Source organism: Clupea harengus, chromosome 13, assembly GCF_900700415.2.
Source record: "Clupea harengus chromosome 13, Ch_v2.0.2, whole genome shotgun sequence".
Lineage (NCBI taxonomy): Eukaryota > Metazoa > Chordata > Actinopteri > Clupeiformes > Clupeidae > Clupea > Clupea harengus.
The window spans coordinates 10,985,713-11,002,376 of record NC_045164.1 but is presented as its reverse complement, the minus strand read 5'-3'; the positions used below and the strand labels follow the sequence as shown (position 1 = coordinate 11,002,376).

General features: G+C 41.7%; 1 protein-coding gene across 5 annotated transcripts in view; it reads left to right on the top strand.

Moving 5' to 3' along the window:
* The first annotated feature begins 3,361 nt into the window (after positions 1-3,361).
* The window catches only part of col21a1 (collagen, type XXI, alpha 1), a 33,876-nt gene continuing 20,573 nt past the window's right edge, over positions 3,362-16,664 (top strand). The window contains exons 1-12 of one of the 5 annotated variants that reach the window (XR_006152733.1): positions 3,362-3,485; positions 6,871-7,001; positions 7,338-7,898; positions 9,332-9,497; positions 9,689-9,917; positions 10,661-10,834; positions 11,092-11,169; positions 12,073-12,081; positions 12,796-12,885; positions 13,398-13,460; positions 16,350-16,403; positions 16,603-16,656. Coding sequence is in view for 4 of the 5 variants with exons in the window: in XM_031578927.2 (XP_031434787.1) it covers positions 3,478-3,485; positions 6,871-7,001; positions 7,338-7,898; positions 9,332-9,497; positions 9,689-9,917; positions 10,661-10,834; positions 11,092-11,169; positions 12,073-12,081; positions 12,796-12,885; positions 13,398-13,460; positions 16,350-16,403; positions 16,603-16,656 (1,617 nt within the window). In the remaining variant the exon portion in view is untranslated. Of the gene's footprint in view, positions 3,546-6,870; positions 7,002-7,337; positions 7,899-9,331; positions 9,498-9,688; positions 9,918-10,660; positions 10,835-11,091; positions 11,170-12,072; positions 12,082-12,795; positions 12,886-13,397; positions 13,461-16,349; positions 16,404-16,602; positions 16,657-16,664 lie in introns of all 5 variants that reach the window. The other 4 variants (XM_031578928.1, XM_031578927.2, XM_031578929.1 and 1 more) reach the window with 4 other exon arrangements.

The window sequence follows — 16,664 nt, the reverse complement described above, 5'->3', positions numbered from 1 at the left end:
TGAACACAGTGTGCCACAACCTCTGTTCGTCTTAGTCATGCTGTGGTATAGAGCATAATATCTTTCCCGACTGCCCTGAGAAGGCAAATAAGTAAGTATGCATACCGGTACAGTTTAGGGAAGTACAGGACCATTTTTTTTGTTTCTGCTGACTGGAGTTCATAGACGCCTACTGCACCTGACCATTGTGTCGAGAGCTTCCTGTGTAATTTAGCCTCCTACACGAGGTCCATCATTCCATTCCCACTCATGGTCCTGTGGGGTGAAAGAGAGAGGCCACACTGAATGTTTGGATGTTCACTTTTTTCTCAGTCCTGTTTCCTGGCCACCCTCTCTTCCTCCATCTCTCCCTTTTCCTCTCTCTCTCCATGTTCCTCTTCTGAGAGGCCATCTTTTTTCTCTTGTACTTCTGATGACACCTTCCCCCCACTGCAGTGGAAGTCTCTCTCTCTCTCTCTCTCTCTCTCTCTCTCTCTCTCTCTTTCTCTGTCTCTGTGGTGTTCTGTCTCAAGCGCGTTACAGCCAGTTCCTTCCATGGAAACTCTTAATATTTTGCTCCATCTCTCTTTCCCCGATGCCTCGGCCCATTCGCTCGTCTCAGCACCACGTCGAGCAGATCTCCCCGGTGCAAACCGCACAAGTGATCATACTAATTGCCGTTTATTGCATGGAATTATAAACCATTACTGCTCAACCACTATCCTTTGCCAAAACAAAGACTGACTGTTGCTTTTGCTGAGGTTCACAGTAAGGCTAATAAAAGACGGTTTTAAAAAGAGAAAGCAGCTTTATTGTGCTTCTGGTTAACCATGATGAACTCTTATTTGGGACCAAATTAGCACTTGAAACCCTAAAAGTGAGTGGGTTAGTGAGAGGCGACTAAAAGGGAAAACAATGAAGGTTATTTTATATAACCACAGAAACAACAATACAGTGTGCGTATGGCCTCAGCAATATAGTTAAGGGATTTGTTTTGACCGTCCGTGTCTATATGTCTATTGTCAAGTTGGCTGCATTCAGCTACCCGGCCATACAATAACATTACACATAATGCAAATCACACATGTTCTGTTTTGACCATTATGAAACAGGGACAGGCCTTCAAACCCTGGACCGTGTCCTTGCCATTGGTCTCCAAGTTTGACGGAATGCCCCGTCTTCGGAGCCCCCACTGTACATTTTAATTACTGGCAACCCGGTGTCAGGACTCCCCACAAATCCGAGAGGGGGTTTTCCAGTTTTCCAGGTGTCCCTCTGTGTGCGGATCAAGCAGCGCCCTGCAACTCTCTGATTAGACATTTGTCAAGACTGGAGTCAGGCTGCCAGAACAATGTCAGCAGACCGGGCCTCTACATGACAGAGCTCGGAGACCTCAAGCCTCCCAGCGCTGACAGAGGGAGCCAGCCCGGGCTTTAGACAACAGTTCATGTCCAATACATTAGCCGGAGGACGTTTTTTCACTCTAGCATAACACTGTTTTTCGAAAAGTTCTGTAACATTTATAGCTTCTATGTGCATTTAACAAATGCTCTGGCTTACAAATGACACAGAAAAAAGCGGAGGGTTGTGTAATTTTAGAAAAAATGCTTATGGTTTGCAATGCCAGTGTTATTAAAAGCTTGGGTCACTAACATGCTTTGTGCTTCAGTGATCCCTCGGCTCCATTCTGCCTGTTATGCCCTCACAGTAAATGTAGTTTCACATTTCATGCTATAATCTGTTGATAAGTTCTCCCACTGGCTCAATGCCTTCAATACTTCATTGATATCAACAACCCTTAGTCTAGCAACAACCGAGACCAAACTTGAAATGAATTGTTTACTGCATAAGGCAACACAATTAAATCACCAATGTACAATGATCATGAATTAAGATACCATAAGGAATATGAGCATGTTTAAACCAGGACTCCACGCCATGTACTCAGTCTAATTTAAGATGTAATGTCACTTTAAAGTTGTATTCTCTGTTGGAACTCATTTTGTGTGGTTGTGGGCTGTGACTTGCCCAGGCTAGCGTGTGATGTCAAACTGGGGGTTGATCTCCTCGGAGAATGCGGGTGATGATTCTGCAGAATTTGAGTTGATGGAGGGTTGCGTGGGCAGGACAGAATATTGCTGCTAGTCTCTACTTCCTGAATCTCTCCACACCTGTCGGTCTAATCAAGTCTCTTCCATAACAGAGCCACTGTTGTGAGCAATACTTTGCTGCTGTAAGTACTACTATGGTATGAGCTGCATTTGTACTGGCATGACAGCTGAACATCTATTACACTATCTGGACCACAATCTGCATGCAATTTCAGTGTCTCTGAGAATTCTGAACAACGTCCCTTTTTACACTATGTACTGACAGCAGGCCTATATGACAGTATGGTTATACACAGGGACTGAGAATAGCTGTACAAGGTCAACTCCATTCATGCACAACAAAAATAGCAACAGTGTATTGAGTTAATAGCATTAATAACTTCCCCTAAGATTACATCAGTTATTGTTATGTTACCCAACCAGGATTATTTGAACAGCTCAGAATGGAGGGGGGATGAGTCATCAATTTAAAATGCAATTGGCTGTTTGTAGGTAATGAATGATAACCACCTAAAATACCTAATTACATCTGACATTTAAAGTCAATGATGGTGTTCAAAAACACCCTGCTGCACATTGAATCCTTCAACAGGACCACACACAGCCTAGCAAATTCTGGATACAGCGAGAGAATGTGAATGTAAACAGCTCGAGAGTAAAGGTGATCAAGTCCCATTAAAAACAAACTGATAAAGGGACTTCTACAAATGGGCCATTTCAAAAACATTCTGTCCTATCTAATCTGCAATTGCCTTCCAGAATCCCTCACATACTTTTTAATCACCCAACCATCATACAGAATCCAAATCCCTAAAGCTTGGAAGGATGTTGCCGGCGTTACTACTATTTTCCTCTAGCTTCGACAAAAAGGGGGCTGTTCTTTTTTCATTATTTTTTCTAAGCTTTTCTTATCTGTGTCTCTTTCCACCCACTGTAATTGAGAGTGGCTACAGTCCAAAAGATCTATGCTGGAGGAACTGAGAGAGACGAAAGAGAGAGAGAGAGAGCGAGAGAGAGAGAGAGAGAGAAAGAAGGGGAGAGAGGGTGTGCAAGAGAGAAAGAGGGATAGAGAGTGAGAGAGGAGGAGAGAGAGATCAAGCAAGAGGGGGATGGGGGAGAAGGGTTGAGAGAGGGAGAGAGAGCAATTGAGAGAGAGAGAGAAGTATAAGGGGAGATAGAGGGTGAGGACAAGCAACAGAGAGAGAGAGAGAGAGAGAGAGAGAGAGAGAGAGAGAAAGAGAGAGAGAGACAAAAAGTTGGAGAGAGGGAGCGGGGGAGAGGGAGAGTTGGAAAGTGACTGGAGAGGGCAGGCTTTCACAGTGGAGGAACATCTGCAGCGCTGCAGCCTTCTCTTTGCACTCTGCACAGCCAACGCTATGGAACTCCAATGAAGAGGTGAGGAGAGCAGGGGACTGCTTTAGGAAAGGGTCGTGCCTCAGCCAGCCTCGGCATCAGGTAACCTCTGTTTTCGCTTCGCCGAACAGGGCAAAACTGTTTCGTGCCGTAACCTGCAGGCGTGGATGTGTTTAGGCTCACGAGGCACGTGTTCCTCTGTCCTTCTGCCGTCTGTCAGCATTTCTGTCTGTTCTTCTCCTTCTTTTTCTTCTTCTTGTTAAGTTATTAATCAAAAATCCATCAGAACATGCTAACACAAAAAAAAATAACATGTAGACTTAATCATCCATTTAACATGCACTGCTGTCGAAAACATCCCGTGTGTGTATGCATTCAGAAGACCTCACTCAGTACAAGTGGCTTGTGAATGTAGCTAACATGCTCTGCCTCATTCCACTTTGTATTGGTTTGCAAGTGATCATGATATGCAGTCGTGATCCTTTAATTGGGCTAAAACAGTACATTTAAGTCACATACAAAGACAAGGAGGGGGAGCCTCATGCATTTCATATCAGCCTGGCTCCAGAGGTCACTGAGCATAGCTTGCCAGAGTTAAGGCTGCAGACATGCTGGACGCATACTGAAGACATTAGGGGCAGTTATCAGTCCCTTGTTTGGGACACAGTCACATTCAAAGAATGAATGGAATGGTTTAACTGGTCTGACAGACACTTAGCTCTGCTCACAAAGGTGAATATCTCTTCAATCCAAGAGGATTAGGTACAATACCTCACCTCTTCTGCAAAGGATGTATTTTTTTTTACAAGTTTGTGCAAGTAAGACAGACTTTGAAAGCCCACAAAATTATTTATTTTGGAGCCAAATTGTCCATGTTGTTGCGAAATCTTGACTCTGTGTGGAGATATTAGATAAAACATTGGCTCAATAGTGAGTTGTAAGGCAACAGACCAAGTAGAATCCCCTCTGGAAAGAGAATGGTTTGGTCCACATTAAAATGTTGGGTTCACGGTTTTGATTATTTGAAATCAATTCAATGGCTTCTCTGATATTATGTTTTGGCTCTCCTTTGGTGCCCCAGGATCTTGGCCATAATTTATTTTCCCTTCATCTTGGCAAACCAATTGAACATGCAAAACAGAAATTGCTGATTTTGAGATCAAATTACCTCCTTAGTACAAACTGCTTGAACCAAAAAGAGGCAGAATTGGGAGGAAAGAAGGCTTCCAAAACAGAACCATCCACCACAAACACATGGAAAAGGCTAAAAGTGGTTGACAATGATGTTAGGCATATGTGAACTGCAATGAATTACTGCTACCTTCCTTTTTTCTGTCAAATTGTAACCAAAAAATATAGAAATTTGACAGGGGATTACATAACCATAAATTGTGATATTTAGTTGCTCTGCTGGTTTGTTGGTGGGAGATACTCTGAGGTTAATGCTTCTGGTAACACCTCATCTGGAGAAGTGAGGAGAATCAGCTGTTCAGCAAGGGTTTCCTGCCTCCCACGTCCAGCTGGACCCAGCCCACCAGACTTAGATAAATCTTTAATAAGTATCACTACAAACAAGACCAGTAACTCACCACCGAAATCCAAAGGGATTCTTGATGTCATGTTTCAGAGTGAGGGAAAAATTCCCAGGGAAGAGGCATTGTTCTGAATTTTTGAGTGTTTCATTTGTGCTTTTCTTGTAGCTCAGGATGTTTTAACACATTGCATTCCAGCAACATTACTATACCTTGTTTTCCTTCATCTTGACCTGCGAGTAGAGCCATAAAGTGTCTGGAGAACGCCAATAACTTTAAAGGTCAGTGAAAGGGTCAAGGTCCACAGAAGTGCCATATGGCAAACTGAGGAACTGACCAGCGGATACACACACACACGCACACACACACACACACACACACACACACACACAACCACACACACACACACACACACACACACACACACACACACACACAAATGTGCAACACAACACAACTCATTCAGGCCCACTGAAACAGACATATAGACACACGTGATCATAATTATCAGTCATCATCATCATCATCATCATCATCATCATCATCATCATAATCATTGGAGAAGTGCAGTAGGACATATATTCCCAGCCGACAGCAAATTCTATGGCGTTTTCATGCAGTCAGCTCAGGAGAGTGTAATGTTGCATTACCACATCATGAAATCGGAATCAGTCTCTTTTTTTTGGTCCAGAGTTGCCTTCTTTTTGTCACGAGTACATGTGTTTGGTCATCGTCCAGAACTAGAACTTCACTGTCTGACGCTGCAAATGGGTTCCATGTGGGATTGGCTGGGATAGAGAAATATTCAGTTCTGGGGAAATTCAACAAAAAGGGAGGGGAGGGGAGGGGTGGTGGTGGTGGTGGTGGGGGGGCTTGTTGGAGACAAGGGTTGGAGTTTGGGGTAGTTGTGATGGGGGGTGGACTGGCTCTTGCTGATGGTTGCGCCTTCCAGATAGCTTTCCCCCAGTGCTTTGATTGGGAAAGCGCTGGAGTGGGTGGCCTGTTCCAGCTCCTCCGCCATGGCCATTTGACGCATGCCTCAATCCCATGTCCAAGACTGGAAAAGCGTGATCACGTTACAGGCTAGACAACACACACATGCGGCATGCCGGAATGACGTGCGCAAGGGGTAAGACCTCTGTTCCGGTCCAGCTGGCTATTCCCAGGCCGTTGCCGTAGGAACTGCCTGGCTGGCAGGTGTTAGCCTCGACAGATCGATTAACCAGTTAACATCCCTTCCCTCCCCCTGCAATCCCTCCCCCCTCCACACAAAAAACATCGTCTGTGGAGCATATCTGTTACTCATTTATTTCTGGGTCTTTTTATAATGTCTACGCTTTTTTTCACTCTCTCTTGCTGGAAAGTTCCATAAAATACACAATTCCCCGAAGCAGACGGAGTTGCAGTCCGTATTTGAAAATGAGAGATTCCGCGCTGTGCGAGGAGATCAAAAAGAATGAGTTCTCCGACAGTTAGCAGACGCTCAACACACGGCTAAACGCAGCCGTTAGGGAGACAAAGCTAAACACTAATAAAGAATAAATCCTGAGGAGAGTTATCTGAGTCTAGCTGTGCTTCCAAATGATTTGACATCTACTGCAAACCATTTAAGGCCCTACCCACGGCTTCTAATACTCTGCTACCATGTTTAGCCTGAAATGTTTGTGTTGGCCTGCAGTTTTGTTGGCATGGACTTAACAGTTACATAATTTGTTTGCCAAACATGCAATTAACAGCCTCTTAGTCTTTTTTTTGTCTATTGAACATCAAAACAAAATGCATGCATGCTGATAAGTAACCGTTCATGACATCTGATTTGTACCTTAACATCTAAACTGAAGATGTTCATGTGAAGGCGTCTGAGCAGTGCACGTCTCATTCTCATTTCTCTTCAGGTACAAAACTGGAGCTTGGTTCTTGCGGATCATGGGTTACAAAACAAGGTCCATGCATTATGTCTTGTGGTGTCTTTCCTTCTTGCTCCTTCACTTGTTTTGTACAGCCCAAGATGAGGACATGAGATTGAGTAAGCGTGCTTCTCACATCTTCATCACAGGATGTTGCATATCTCCATTTGCATGGTGACCATTGTCTGAACATTTACTGAACTTTCACTGTGACTTTCCATACCAACGTAATTTGCTAAGACAAGCATTCGATTGTTTTTTTGTTTATGCAAAAAGTTTGTAAAACTAAAACTAACTTCTAAAACTGGGTTTTAAGCTTAGAACTTTTTAATTTCTACACTGCTCCTCTATACAAGTGAGGCAAATATACATTGGATGTCTACTTTACATATTATGCCACCATATTGCAAACCACCTGGTTTCTAAGGAGCATTATACCCACTTCTCTTCTGCAGGTTGTAGAACTTCTCAGAGCGATCTGGTTTTTATAGTAGACGGATCATGGAGTGTGGATGATGTAAACTTTGAGTTGGTTAAGAAATGGCTGATGAACATCACTACCAGCTTCAACATTGGCCAGAAGTTCACCCAGGTCGGGGTGGTCCAGTACAGCGATGACCCGTTCTTGGAGATACCGCTAGGCAAGCATGATTCCAGCAAAAACCTCCTCAAAGCCATGGACGACATCAACTACATGGGCGGAAACACCAGGACGGGACAGGCTATTAAATTTGCCACTGACAAATTATTCGCCCTCTCTGAACGTGGTCCACATGGCATTGCGAAAATCGCTGTGGTTCTGACAGATGGGAAATCACAGGACGAGGTACTGGCCGCAGCCGAGGCCGCAAGGAAAAAGGGGATAATTCTCTTTGCGATTGGTGTGGGGTCAGAGACTGCGGAGACTGAGTTGAGGGCCATCGCCAACAAGCCGTCGCGCACTTATGTTTTTTATGTCGAAGACTACAAAGCCATCTCCAAAATCCGTGAAACCATAAGGCAGAAACTGTGTGAAGGTATCTATGTTTTTGATTAATACATTCTGAAGTTCCCTCTGTCGAAATCTGTGAAATCGTTGTAAATTACACACAAATGTAGCCCATAAATAATGCATATTTGTTAAAAATAGCAAGTTTTATGGGTTGGCTCTCGCCTTAGAGGAAGCACTGTTGTTGCCCCTCCGCTGTTTACCTGGAGGCCCCACCAGAGGACAGATTTGCGTCGTGTCCAAGAGTGTGAGCTGCACGGATCGTTTGGTGCCTTTCACTTCACAGGAAAGATCACGAGCTGATTTACGGACCGGAACATTTGAGTGCTCTGTGCCCATATCACATGCAGTAAATAATCCCGAAGCATGAAATTAGGTTTATCTTCCATATTGCTTGCTCTCTTCTTGAAATTGGGTTATCAACAAGCATAACAATTCTACACATTAGTCCCTCCACAATGACCAACCTTACAATTGTGCTGGCAGGCTAAACATCCTTTCAGAGTTGTATTATTCTTAATCTTTATATGGACAGAGTCAGAAGGATTCTTCGTGTTAGTACTGAAAATCATTACCGTGATCAGGCCATTGTTACACTCAAATGGAGGATACAATAGACTTTGGAAATGCTGCTACAGGGAAAGAAATAGTTCTCTACAAAACAGTAGCAGATGTTATTGTAAACCAAACGAAGAAACAGCCAGCCATTGGGCCATTTACAAACACTGTCAGAAAAAACATCTTATCCAAAGTCATTTTGATTTGGGGTAGGTTGCCATATTAGTCAGCACACTCTTAGAGGACTTGTAAAAAAACTATATAAAAACTGAGAAACAATATTGCCATTAGGTTGGAAAATGTGACTTGCATTACATTTTATTTGGGCTCCAGAGAAACATCATTTGCAGGATCCAGGCAAAGCTCACGATTAAGATATATTTTGCTTGTGATGGTCATTTCTTGTCTGTTTTTTTTTTTTTTTTAAAGGGAGGGATGTTCTTTAGACAGACTGCATATTTGCAAAATGTCCAGATAACCATGCCAAGACATTTTACTACAAATTCTTTAGTTCAGTCTGAGGCCAAATGAAATAAACAGTTGCATTCCATAAATAATTAACCCTTTCATTACATTATCTGCTGACCAAACACTCCCTTGGCTAATCTCACAATTTGCCTGAAACTCAAAACCTATTTAGTAAAGCTTTGAGTTGAGTTCAGTCATTTTTATTCATAAGGCAGATTGCCAAAAAAATAAAGATTCAGGTAGCGGAGCCAGTAGTTGCCAAGAAAAAGGTTCAAATCGGAGTTCATGAAATGTAGTTCATGGATGAATCTTAAAATGCATTCAGGTTCATTTGAGGGAAGTAAATTGCCCAGCTGAAATACTATCAATATCGTTTTCTGTGACTTGAGTGGGATAGATATTTAACCTCTAAGCCTTTGCCTTCCTCCCTTTCAGAGACTGTCTGCCCAAATAAAATCCAAGTTGACTCCCGGGACGAGAAGGGATTTGACATTCTGCTGCACCTGTCCCTGGCCAAGAAGCTGAAGAAGTCACAAGGATCTTACGATGGCAAAAAGGCCTTTGAAGTAACACCACGAGTTGACTTAAGCGACAGCACCAAGTAAGTCTTTTCAACACTTAGCTGTCGGTTCACTCTGCAACAGAAAACAATGAATCAAGGACAGTTTAGGCCCAGAGCTTTTAATTTGTTAGCGGAACTCCACTGTGACTAAAAAATCCTGCTGAATCTACCTTCATTTTCTTTGTGTTTCGTTGAATGTCAACTGACAATATCACTGATTTGATCCCAAGGTCAATTTTCCCAGATGGGCTCCCCCCGTCCTATGTGTTTGTGGCCACGTTGAAGTACAAGGGCTCAGTGGCCATGGAGGAATGGGACCTGTGGAGGATCCAGACCCAGGACGAGAATCCTCAGATGGCCATCAGTCTAAACGGCTTTGAACGGACGGTCTTGTTCACCACCACCAGCAATTCAACAAGTGGCATTCAAACCGTCATTTTCAAAAAGGGTCCAGCAAAGGTAACAAGCCTGCCTTATGTCTTGCGAGGATATTCAGAAGAGATTTATGATTTTGTTACTTTGTTTTGTCAAAGTTTTGTCACTGTTTTCTAAGCTGACAATGTGAACTGTATATTTGCCAAGCCTCAACACTAGTCGTGCTTCCCTAATACAGTCTGTACGAGAAAAGAACAGGATTTTACAGAATTTATTCTATCAAATACACATTTTCCTTAAACACCTAACAACTAGGCTACAATTAATTTAATCCAAACAGCCTATAAACTGAAGATAAACTGCTTTCCTGTCGTTTTTTAAGCTCTTGTACTTGCTGGGCTCGCTTTACAACAGTTCCTGGAATGCCAAGGCCGAGCCTTTTAGATTCCTTACATACTAGCCACCATATGGATTAAAAAACAATGGTGAATGAAAAAAATGGAAACTTTTCTTTATAGGCTATTATCCTGCTCTTTTAGAGTTGTTGTAAATTCTTTCAAAAGCTCTTTGGGGAGAGAATTCTGTAAAATAAAACTGATGCTGTTTGAAGGACAAGTAGAGGTTTTTTTTAGGGAATCCAGTATTGAAAAATATTCTTTCTCTTCCTATTGTTTTTGACAACATCAAATCAATGTCCACCATTACTGGTTTGTTATTGTAAACTCCAAATTACACCATTTATATTTCACAAAGAAGACTAAAAGAAAGAAGACTTAAGAAATGTGAAATGTTAAAAAATAAATCTCTATTTTGTTATTGCACAATAGAAACTTTTTGATGAGAGTTGGCATCAACTACGTCTTCTAGTCACTGAAGAGGATGTCACACTCTATGTTGATGACCTGGAAATTGAAACACTTGCTTTGGAGCCACCAATTGGCATTTTCATAAATGGAAAGACTCAAGTTGGAAAGTATGTCAGTAAAGAGACTACCGTACCAGTAAGTTCAACTCTTTTACAGTTTTGTCATTGTATGTGAGATGATTATGAACTACTTGTGATTCTATCTGTAAAACATTATTTCCCAGGCCAGTATACACTGCTTGCAAAAGTTTAAGCTGCTGCTATGATTACTAAAACTACATAGACTGATATCACAGGTCCGATGCCAGACTTGCATGTCTTATTGCAAGCATGTTCATAAATGATCTTATGTGATCTTTTTATTCTGACCCTGTCTGATTGTGCCATTAATAGTTTGAAGTTCAGAAGCTCCGAATCTACTGTGATCCAGAGCAGAATGATCGTGAGACTGCCTGTGAGATACCTGGAGTTGTGAGTACCTTATCCTTCCTGGACACTTTTTCAGGAGAATGTGGAGTTCCAGAAAAAAGGTTTATCATTAATAGGTTCATCATCAGTACAGTACTGAAAGTAATTCTGATTCTATAGACAGACATACAGCACTGCACATGTGTATTATACACAGACATACAGCACTGCACATGTGTATTATAAACAGACATACAGCACTGCACATGTGTATTATACACAGACATACAGCACTGCACATGTGTATTATACACAGACATACAGCACTGCACATGTGTATCATACACAGACATACAGCACTGCATATGTGTATTATACACAGACATACAGCACTGCACATGTGTAATATAGAGACATACAGCACTGCACATGTGTACTTTTGATCAGTATAAGTTGAATTTATTTGAAAAATGTGGAATCTGTGATTGTGACCTAACCATTATTTCCCCCCTGCCAAAGATGATCAATTTGCGACAAACAGCGCAAATCCACCTTTGCTGCCTAGATATTTCTCCAGCATGCTATTTATTACTGGAAGCACCATGTGAGGCTGCTGCCAAATGCTTCATTGGCTTGGCAATCTCACTACTAACAAAGCAGGGCCAGGTTTGACAATAGCTTTTAATCTGCAGTTGCAGACTATCTGTTTGGAAAAGGATGATTTCTCAGAAAACCGACTGCTGACCTGTTTATCATGGTACTTCCTCCTCCTGCTACTCCTCCTCATCACTAACCTGTCTGTCTGAAAGCGCTTCATGACCCACATGGCAGGTGACTCAAGAAAAGATCTGGCCCTGATGCGGTTGCTATCGGAGATGGCTCCCCCCTTAAGAACCTGGTTTATCTGTGATGTTGTGCTTAGGCCATGCTGCTTTTGTAACAGTTTCACTCCTTTTTTATTTCCAGGATGGAGAGGTATGTATTTTGGCAGATGGCTTTGCTCGCTTTCATGTTTTGCATTTTCAACTGCACAGGTAAGACTGGGTTTCACTTCAGAGTCTTACAGTAAAGGGAGGTCAGAAATTAGAGACTACTCACTCTACAATTGGGCCTGATCACACAACTTAACAATACAGTCTTTTGTCTTCAATTTAGCCTGGACTATGTTCAAAGTCTAGCCAAATTACTTTAAGTGGACTCTTATATTGTAAATTATTCCAATTACAACTTAAAATTAAATGTGCGTGCACAATTTGTTCTTTGGAAACACTGAAATTACCCCTGATCCTCCTGTTTTATAGAACTTTACCTCATGAACAGAAAACGAGGCAAGGTTGACTAAAAAATAAACACACATATTCAGGTTCAAACTCCATATGAAAGGCTCCTATCAGCTATATAAGTAGTTCACCCAATAAGCTGAGAAGCTTTTTGCTGAAAGTGTGTTTGCTGCATTCATACTGCTGGGCTGTGTATTCTGCCAATGGAATGGATGACTGAATGGATGAATGTTATGAATAAGGCTGATGACAGGCAAGTGAGGAATGCATTTTTTCTTTTTTTTTTTTGGCTTCATGTTCCTAAGGCTAGCTGCTTAGTGGTTGATGAGTTCAATAGATAAAAAGCAGGACATAACAAAATAGCCATGGGATGTTTTTTCTTCTGACTATTAATTCTCTGGCTTGATAGTGTTCCAATGGACCTGGTGACATGGACCTTGATCCCACCCCGGAGCCGTGCGTCTGTCCTCCTGGTCCCTCAGGTGTCCCCGGCATAAAGGTTAGATTCTTGCTATACTCCCTTTACAAGGGCGTGCATGCCCTGGCATGGAGCGGGTCACAGTCAGAACAGGTTTCCTGTCAGCGTAGTGTACAAAGGCGAGAGTGCCCTGCAACCAATCTTACACCACTGCATTTAAACCCACATTAAGCCCATTCTCAGATAAATACACGTTTATAAGGTCAAGTTCCACGCATGGGAACACATGCTGTTTTTTCAGCAGGTGATGATTGTAAGAGGCATTTAACACAAATAGCTGTCTACTTAAATTGAAAACATACATGTCATAAAATATAAATAGCATGATTTATATCCTCTAAAGACCTTATGTGGTAGCTATGATGCTGTTTTTGAGGGGAAAAAACATCAACGACAACATAACCATGTAGAAAAAGGTCATATATTTCTGTGTACAACTGGCATAGACCTGTCACGGCTGTGCCTGTTAAGTATGAATATGGTTTGTTGCTAACAACAACAACAAACTGAAAACTTCCTTTTTGTCTTTGTAGGGGGAAGTAGGGCAGACTGGGAGCCCTGGCAGACCTGGTCTTCCTGGTGCTGATGGTAAGCCTGTGAGTACTGAGTAGTTTAATATACAAACCTCAAACAACTGACATGACATGACTCACTATACTCTGCATTAGCATACTCAACTGTCAGCCTACTTGGTATCACCATATTAGCACGCGCCTATTAGCATATTGTAGCGAGCTAGCAAGGAAGAATGTGCAGCAAGACAGAGATCTCAGTTTTAACGCAGGCAGCTGCTGTGTCCCATATGCCGCACGACCCCAGGAGTGCCACTTTATTGGCCACTTGAACACACATAGAACAAGGAGGACGAGAGGCTGACCTTACATTACACTGACACATAACGCTAACAGAAGTTGGGCGATACTAAGGCATTAAATGGGACACAACACAGACAGCAAAGCTAACATTCACACATGCCAATAATGGACATGAAAGGGAGGCATAAAACACGGTATTCTAACAACAAACACACAGCAGTCCCACACCAGTCTCCTTACACACAGACAAGCAGCACTGAAGGACATGTGGCACCTGACTATTCCAGGAAAATGCACACCACAATGAAATGGCTGTGCACATGTATACCAGATCGTTTTAAGATGTAGCCTGCATTTTATTCATTTGTTTACTTTTAAAAGTGAATGATCATACTCAGCTGAATAAGGTCTAAGAAGTTGGGTGTTCATTTTTTATGTGTGATTTACATGCATTAGTCAACCTGGGTGTTAGATGAAGACTGCCCCTGAATACAACAACTGCAAGTCTCTTCATCCCCAGAATTCCATAAATTAAGCTCTTGCGTAACAAACAACTTAAGTCCTAACTTAGTTTGTTTATGGGAAATCCACCCTCGATTAATTAGGCCTGAGTAATTACAGTGATGAGATTCAATCAAGATCTGCTTAGTGTTTAATGGCTAGTCAACACTAAGTGAATCAGCGCTAAATGATGCAAGTGATTTTCCTACTAAATGTCAGTGTCAAAAACATAGGAAAATGCATTACACTGATGATAATTTGATGATGATTTGAAATCTCCTTTTTTGCAAGGACCATTCTGTGTAGTGCACTCACAAATACAAAAAACAGAACTCATATAACGTCAAATGATACAGGACATTTGAAAATACACACACTTAATCTACCATTGTGTGATGAAAGTAAAAGCAAAAACTGTATCAATACTTGCGTACAGTGGAGAAAGAAAATCGCGAATGGGGCCTGCTGTAAGTGTGTTGTCTACTTAATCAACTAGTCTTTAAATCCATACATCCATACTGGATTATTCGTAATACTTTTTGACTAAATACAGTAAATTGAACAAAGTAGTAATTTAAGGGGGCACTGAGACGGCTTTCCTTGTAGTTATGTATGTGTGCCTTTTGGGGTTGAATATGCTCCTTAGAGGTCCCAATTGAAAGTAGCAGCTGTACCAGATAAATCTCTCATAGAGTGATGGAGGATTGCATGGTCTTTACATTTCACTCCGGGGAATGAAACAAGATAAATCAGTGAGGGGTTGTAAATGGATTTTTGTGGGCATTTGTAGGTTTGCCTTTTGGCTTTCCTTCGAGTTTTCTTTAGCACGAGTCAAGGCTTACCAAAACTACATGCAATGTGTGTGCGTGTGTACGTGTATGAAGAAGTAGTATGGGGATTGAAATTGAATAGGTGAAATGAGAAAAACCTGGACTGGAGCCATATTTTAGGTTGACCTGTTTGTTTCTTCATGAGCAACTTTCATTTGAGGTCTTTCAGAATTCCCCTCTGCCATAAACAACTACACATGAAAAGAGAGCTGTGGTTTGTTTGTTAGTGTTTCTTGTACGTGAGGGTTTAACTGCTGTTCGACAGTGGGAGCCACTGTTCAACTGCTTGGCCACATGACATTTGGCTCTGGTCTCATTTTATTGTTTTTTCCACTTCTAACAATTTGAAATAGGGTTCATTATGTGCTGTATTGGAAGATGGCCTACTCTTTTTGCCTTTGACTGTAATATAGAAGGTCAAGTCACTCTAAGACTGTCTGTGTGAATACAAAGGATAATTCTTTTCTGCTTTCTTGTGGCCTTTGTGCACTCACTGCTATATGAAGAGTAGTCTTTCATCAAACACTCGTAAATTTTAGGTTGACAAAATGTCGTCCAAAAAAACGTAGGCAAGAATGTTCTTCAATGGGGGGGAATTCACTACTTCGATTTTATTCCTCGTCAACAATGGCAATAATGTCATCCTCCCCCAGAAGGGAGAACAGATGTTACTTTTGGGTCAAATCCAAGAGGGTTATGCTCAGAGCACACGCGGATGGACAGACATGTACATGTTTTAACGGAGGCCACTAAAAGTATCCCCCTCTCCCCCAGCAATTTAAAACTCTCTGGTGGATCATGTATAAGGTTATTTAAATTAACGTCCTCATTTATGTTTGAAGAAAAAGAAACTGATGGATAATGGACCACAAGTGTGTACTCTAATAACTTGTCTTATCAAGGCCTATGCGTCGTTTTTCCAGCGGTTGCTGCTGCCGAGGCAGAAGTATAAAGGCTAATAGATTAATTTGTTTCATATGTCCTCTTGACAACCTAAATTATGAACTATACAGCGCTTGGCCCTGAAGTCTACACAGCTCATGAAAATTAAAGTACGATATATAAATTAATTTTGAAAGCAACGGAAAATACTACCTCATCGCTATTCATTTCCATGTTGTTCCAAAAAGTGTTGGGGGAAAACAAGATGCTTGATCGAAGAGGTCATCATCCCGGGGATACAGCTCTTCATTGATTGCTGCTAGGCTCTGTTTCGAGATTTACAATGAGCAGTAATTGTAGCCACCCTGTATGATGTACAAATGAACTCTCATCGTACGTTAACCTGTGATAAAAACCTCCTCAAGTGACTCATTACAACCTCTCGTCATTACCTTAGGGGGTCCCTGGCTCTAGAGGAAGTCCTGGTGTACAAGGTCCTCCAGGCCTACAGGTAAAAAGCCACAGCATTATTTGTCGCAGAATAGATTTTGAGTGCTATATTATTACCACATTGAACATGCTGTATATTTGATTGATGAAAAACTTGCCGTTATATATGTAAATATATATAGGTTGTAATTTGTACATACATACATGTGTCTGTAGATCATTTTCACTTGGTGTGATGTCAGTAATCTTCATTTTTTCAGGGGCCTCGTGGAGTTGATGGGTACAAGGGTGATAAAGGAACTCCTGGGAATATGGTACAATG